This window comes from Cnephaeus nilssonii, assembly GCF_951640355.1.
Source record: "Cnephaeus nilssonii genome assembly, chromosome: 5".
NCBI classification, from domain to species: domain Eukaryota; kingdom Metazoa; phylum Chordata; class Mammalia; order Chiroptera; family Vespertilionidae; genus Cnephaeus; species Cnephaeus nilssonii.
Genome location: NC_137076.1, coordinates 84,335,666 through 84,342,605, shown reverse-complemented (window position 1 = coordinate 84,342,605; position 6,940 = coordinate 84,335,666). Strand labels below are relative to the sequence as shown.

Genomic DNA, 6,940 nt, shown 5'->3' with positions numbered 1-6,940 from the left:
TATACTCTTCCTGGACTTCATGTGAGCAGAGATGCATCTCCACAGACAACTAATAAGCCCTCCTCTCCCTCCCCCAGTGCCTTACACTTAGAATGTTTGAATAAGTATACTAACTAAAGGTAGAAATTGATAAAATAAAGCTCCCCTTTTCTTAATTGGAGCTCACAGTTCCCTCCCAAACAGCCCTACATCTTTATCCCAACACCAAAAAGCTTCACTATGCTTCTGTTACCTCTTAGAAAACCATTACAAGAGCATTTTTGCCATTAAGACAGCAATGATTTCCCACAGCCATTTCTAAACCTTAGTGGGTTGGCAGCTAGCTTCACCAGAACCTGCCTCTAACACAAAAATTCAAAGAAAGCTGCCAGTATAAGACAGGCAAGGGGGGTGCTCCATGCTCCATTTGCCAGTGGAAATAAGGCCTATATATGTGAATTGCCCTTCCAGGTGATTTATACTGTTATTGTTTAGACATGGAACCATTATATTAATTCTGATATTGGCACCACTAGCTGCATCAAACCAAGTGTCTCTGCTGCCAGCTTGAATAGCTAAATATTATATTTTAGCCCAATTCAAATGTAAATCTTAAATGGGAAGCCTTGAGGAAAGGTGTACATAACCTCTCTTGCATTGCAGACAATTGCTAAATCAGTAATACAGGCAGCTGTAAACCAGGAAGCTTGGTCACTGCTCATCCGCTGGCAGATAAATCAATTCTCTAGCTCACCTACACCTTGTTAGGACCCTTTTGGTTGTAAAAGACAAAAATAAATGGTTCAAGCAAAAATAGAAATTTACTGGGTCACTTCACTAAAAAATGCAGGAGTGTTTCTGTGTCTGGATTCAGGATTTCAAATGGTGTCATCCTCGACTCTGAGCATTCACATTCTTCCCTCTCAGGCTCCTGGTGGTGGCAAGATGGCTGAGAGCAGTGCCAGGCGTACATGCTCACAGGTCAAAGCATAAGGACACGTTTCTGTCAGTCTCCTTGGCTCTTACTAGCTCACATGTTGATTCTTGAAATAATCACTGTGTCTCTGGCAGAGAGTATAATGCTCAGGCATGATCATATGGTCACCTAAAACTTTGGATGGGTAGAAGGCATGGAGAGGATAAATGGTGTTGACAACAACATCTCTACAAGGACTCCCTCCAGCTTGGCTGTATTGGACCATGGTAGATATTGCTAACCAATCCCTGCGTTGCAAGGTTAAAAAGTACTGATCGATGAATTTATGTTTTTAATCTTAAAAGGCCCCCAAAATTGTATCTCATTCACCTGATTGAACACCCCAGAGTGTAGGAGACCTCAAATTAGACTTAGCCAAAGCTTGGCTTTTGCCTTGACAGTTTTACATTAAATGTCTTATCTTTGAGTCTGTATTTACCTGGCTGAAAGAGATCAGAAAATGTCCTATTTTGTTGGAATTACTTCTAAGTAAATATTAATGCCATTCTTATAATCCTATGTAATAAAAGGCTAATATGCAAATTGTCCCCTCGACTGGGAGTTCGACCAGTGGGTGGGGCCAGTTGGCCAACTTTCCGCAGCCCCACCCCTTGGCTGGCCTGCCCCAATCGGCCCAATTGGGGTGGGCCAGTCAGAACCCACCATGCACAAATTTGTGTGCACTGGGCCTCTAATTGTATATAATTACTAGTAAGTCTTAGACTGACAGCTTTCTTAGAATTTTTCTCTCTTTTTTTCCTTTCTGAGCTTATTTAATCTCTGACTGCAACTTGTGAACATCTGAAAAGAATTGATGTGGTAACCCCCTTTGGGTCCCAGTCAGCTCAGCAACAGAGACTGTCATGTTTAGGAGCTGAGTATCATCGATGTAGGTAAAAATAACAAACTAAAGTGTTGTAGAGGGAAAAGCTCACAGGCTAATCCCTCTAAAGATTACACAAACTGAGACTTTAGAAGGGAAATGTTAAAAGGAAAATAATTACTAGAATAATAACTTATACATGTTTAAAACACTCAATATCCTGAAAGTAGGGAGCTTTCTTCAAGTATTAGTTTGAAATATAATGTGCCAGAGGCTCCCCCTAAGTGTCCTCAAGCCTGCCTACTCCCTTTCTCCTTCCATAAAGGGTATAATTTGCCCCAACATATTACCTCACCCTTTGAACCCCTGTAGAAATTATTTCATCCAGAGATTTCAGTGTGTTTACAAATGTAAATTAACAAGCCTCATTATTGTTTCTTTCCACAGAGATGGTTCATTTAAGTAGCACAGAAATTTACCTAAGTGGCCTGCTCAAGGTCAGAAGTCCTCTGTGTAATCTGTCAATGAATATTCAAAGTATAAAAATACACTGCAGTCTCATTGCAGATCCAAATTCATTGCATCCAAGTACGACCGGAGGAATGAATCCTTTCCTTTAATCTTGACAGCAAGGCTCCTACCTGTTGGTCTTTCCTCAGTCTAAGCACCCACATGCCTGGAAACCCAGACTTCAGCCCTCCTCTGTCCTGTCTTATCTGCCCCCAAAGCTGAGTGAGGACAGAACATGAATTTCTTAGTTATTTTTTATGAATCACTTTAATTAAATAAGTATTTGGAAATATTTCATTTTGTTCCCCCAAACTTTTCTATGTATTACATACTTGCTTTGTTGCCACTCACTGTGCTAGACTCAGGGAACACTACAGTCATGCTCCTCCCTTCATGGGAAGGACTGTCAGTAAACAAGAACCAGCCACACTGTGGTCAGTGCTATGAAGATGACAAACCTGATCAGCTGGGTGAGGCAGGTAGGAATGGATGGATCAGGGGCGTCTTCTCTAAGCAAGTGATATCTGAACTGAGGCCTTATGAGAATAAGTCAGACTTTTCCTTTGAATGTTTGTACGCTTGCATCTTACAGATTTTCATTTCTAATAAAGTAAATATCAATATTTAATATCCCACATAAATAAAAAGCTCTTTGGGCGTTGTTTTTTTGTTTTTCCCAGAGTATGAGTATTGAGACCAAAAACTTAGAAAACCTCTGTGGTTTATCCCCAGCTGTGATTGGTCCATTTCTTGCTCTGACCTCATAAGGAGCCATTGTGATGGAACTGCAAACCACACCCCAGCTGAGATTGGTCCATTTCTTGACATGACCTCATAAGGCACCATTGTAATGGAATTGCAAACCACTCCTATATAAGACCTTGACCAGGCAGAGGTTTTTGTCCGTTATAGCCCAGGAAGCTGATTTGTGGTGACCTGTGGACTTGGACTCCTTAGCTTGTTTTGGCGTTGTTGTTTTTTCATTTTGTTATTTTTTTATTTTTATTTTAAAGGTGCCATGTTTAATGCCTTTGCAGCCCACTCTGCCAACAAGGAGCGCTGTATTGGCGATTACCTCCTCCTGGACACCATCGGCAAGGGATGCTTTGCCGAGGTGCGGTTGGCCCAACATTTGCTGACCAGGGCACAGGTGGTTGTAAAAGCCATTAGACGGCAGGGCATCTCTAGATATTTTCAAGAGGTCCATTGTTTTAAGAAATTAAATCACCCAAATATCACGAAGTTATTTGAGGTGTTTGCTACCCAGGACAAGTTTTTTCTCGTTATGGAGCATGTGAGCGGAGGGGACTTACTTGAGTACTTGGAGAAGTATGGCCAAATGAATGAGGGGGAAGCCCGGGCCGTGTTCCGGCAGGTAGTATCCGCGGTCCAGTACTGCCACCAGAGGGGCATCGTCCACAGGGACCTGAAGCCAGACAACATTCTCGTAGACAGTGATATGACTGTTAAATTAGCAGACTTTGGCTTCAGTAGGGAAGTGAGCAATGATAAACAGAGCACCTTCTGTGGCACCATCTGCTATTCGGCCCCAGAGATCTTGCAGCGTCATACCTATGATGGCCGCAAAACGGATGTATGGAGCCTGGGGGTGGTCTTGTACAGGATGCTGACAGGGGTGGTGCCGTTTGAGGGGGACAACTTTGTGAAAGTGAAGAGGCAGATAATAAGTGGACATTACCATGTACCACACTTTATGTCAAGGGAGGTTCAAAAACTTTTAAGAAAATTACTTACTGTCAACCCTAGCCGAAGACCGACCCTGGAAGATGTAATGAAGGACCCCTGGCTCAACAAGGGCCAGGAGGAGATGCTGAGGCCATACAGCGAGCTGCCCTGGGGTGACTTGGATCCTCAGGTAACAGAAATGATGCAGAGCCTCGGCTTTAAGCAGGATGACATCCAGAAGTCAGTAGCACAAAGAAAATTTGACAGAGTGATGGGCACATACCTGATCCTCAGAATGATGAAAACCAAGATGCCAGGCCGCACCATCAGGGTAAGGCCCTACTCCTCCCCTGACACCAGTAGCATGTCCTCAAGCCAAGAAGTTGGTCAGCCATTTGATGAGAAGACCAAAGAGCCTTCTGTTCCCCCAAACTGCCTGAGGTTGAGGGTAACCACTCTCCCACCCAACCTGGAAACTATGACCACCACTCCCCCAGAGCACAGTACAGACACCCCCAGCGCAGACCTCCAGCTTGGCTCTGCGGGCTCCCCCTCCACCCAGAGCAGCAGCAGCACCAGCAGCGGTGGTGGAGCCCTAGAGGGAGCCGCCCATGAAAGCTGCCTTCAAGCTGGGCAGCCTGAGCGTGGCACCCCAGCCTCTCATGAAAGCTGCCTTCAAGCTGGGCAGCCTGAGCATGGCACCCCAGCCTCTCCCTCTGGCCAGACCCAGGGTCGGCAGGGGGTGGCTCGGAGGGCCTTGCAGTTTTTCTTAAGATTCACATGCTGTGGGCCATCCACCAAGAAGAAACATCTCAAAAGAACAAAGGTCAAACCAGTGTGATTTTTAAAATTGTGGACGGTTAAGGCAGGGCCACAGTCAACTTGAAGGTGCGGAGCTCCAGGAAGGCCGGCCAGTGGTATGGGAGATGAACCAGAGGTTGGAGGCAAACAGCTGGAGGTGAGAGCGGGGCCAGAAGTACACACTGTGTGTGCAGGGTGAGAGGAGTTGGTCCAGTGGACAATGGAGATGTGTAAACTGCCAGGCTTTCTCTTCACAGGATCCACATCAGGAGGGTATCCAGCAGCACCTTGGTCTTCTTCTGATCTTATCCACGATGCCTGCGGAGCTTGTAGGACTGCCTGGAGCCCCCAGAGGTCAAGAGGAGAGCTGCCCTCACTGTGGGTCCATCCCTCAGCCCCCACCTGACTGAGACCAGAGACTGGACTTTTTCCTGGGTCCCTTCCCTCCCCTGCTCCTTTGCTCCCATGTTTGTGAGCTGTTTATTAAAGTATTTGGTTCTCTCAAGTTTTATAATAAACTTGATGTTCCAGAAAGATGTATTGTGTACTTTGTTTTTCTTCCTCTGCACAGAACTGGGGCTGTGTGTCCTGCAGTTGGGGAAGCATGTAGTGATGTAGTACTTGGAATTTATAAGGGGAACTCCAACAGGAACAAGTGTGGTTCCGGAAAAGGCCAGCGCCCAGCATGCAGGGCGGGTTCCAGGCACCGAGACATCAGTGGGCGAAGCAGGCAGAGGTCTCCATTCTCATGCAGCTGATGGCCTGGGTGTCTATGACCTCAGCAGGGGTCACCTCCCCTGGCCTCTTGGCTTTGCTCACTTCCCTTTGTGCTGGAGTCATTCTCAGGTGGGCTTTTCCTGTATATAAGTCAAACTTTTACATACTTGGGGAACTGTGCTCCAGGCAGAGGGGACAGCAAAGCTCAAGAAAAGAGCTCAAGTGGGAAAGAACTTGACATTTTTTCAAGATGGCCAAAGCGTAGTGAGCTAGTGTGAGAACAGCAGGAGTTGTGGCTGCAGACGAAGGGCAGAGCGTGGGCCATGGGAGGAGTGTGCAGTTTATCCTGAAAACAGTGATCAACCCATGAAGGGTTTTAAGCAAGGAAGTGATCTGATCCAATTTATGATTCAAATGTAGTAATTTGTGGAGAATATTCTTCCTCTGCAAACATAAAAAAATATTTTTATTGATTTCAGAGTGGAAGGGAGAGGAAAAGAGATTAAAACATCAGTGATAGAGAATCATTGATTGGCTGGCTTCTGCACACCCCTAGACACTTCATTCTGCAAGCCAACACTCTCTCCACTGAGCCAAACTGGCTGGCGCTCTGCACACATTGTTATCTGTCTCTACATATTTCATTATTCACCAGGTAGGGCATCTTTTGCTATAACCACTGAAGAAATAAGAGCCAGAAACCGTGTTTTCCTCACTTTAATCCTTACCACACCAGTTCCCTGCACACCTACAAACGCAAATGAATCCACTGTTGTAAAAAGGAAAGATCCTACCTGCCTCTCTGGAGCTGATTGTTGTCTGACATCACTGATGAGCTGATCTGCTTGCCCCTTTCCCTGAGGAACCTGGTGTTCCTCTGACTCATCTGTCCTCCTTCCCTGTGATCCCAGCAGCACATGGCATAGACCTCTGTGGGACTCTCATCACTTTGTTGTCATTAAGTGGTTCCCTTCTCCTCCTTGCCCTGACCTTCCATTCCTGAGTCCTTGGGGGCTGGGAACTTTCTCACTCACCTTTATATTTCCAGTTATTGTTAGAGCCAGGTCCAGAGTAGGTGCTCTGAAAGTGGTGGACAGGTGAACGATCCACCTGGTCACTACAAAGTGGATTGTCCCAAACCAGGACACATTGGAGTGTAAAGGGGAATGTGATTCATGATTGCGGAGACAACAGTATAAACTTGAAATGGGATTTTATAGGGATACTAGAAGCCCAGTGCATGAAATTCATGCACGGGTAGGGTCCCTAGGTCTGGCGCTGCCCACTCGTTGGCCCTGCCCCCCACCGCTGCTGCTGGTCATCTCCCTCTGCAGGGCGACCAGCAGGGAAATGGCGGGGGGGGGCGGGGGTAGACACTGGCAACCGCCTTGGCTGGCCTGGGACCTGCGGGCTGGGGGTAGCTCCAGCATTGGTCAGTGCACATCATA

General features: G+C 46.3%; 1 protein-coding gene across 1 annotated transcript; it reads left to right on the top strand.

Moving 5' to 3' along the window:
• Positions 1-1,854: 1,854 nt before the first annotated feature.
• On the top strand, positions 1,855-4,815 carry LOC307099085 (serine/threonine-protein kinase MARK2-like; the record flags this gene model as incomplete). The annotated part of the gene is made up of 1 exon (XM_079770280.1): positions 1,855-4,815. The coding sequence occupies exon 1, from the start codon at positions 3,307-3,309 to the stop codon at positions 4,813-4,815; it is 1,509 nt and encodes a 502-aa protein (XP_079626406.1). The 5' UTR covers positions 1,855-3,306.
• Between the last annotated feature and the right edge of the window lie 2,125 nt (positions 4,816-6,940).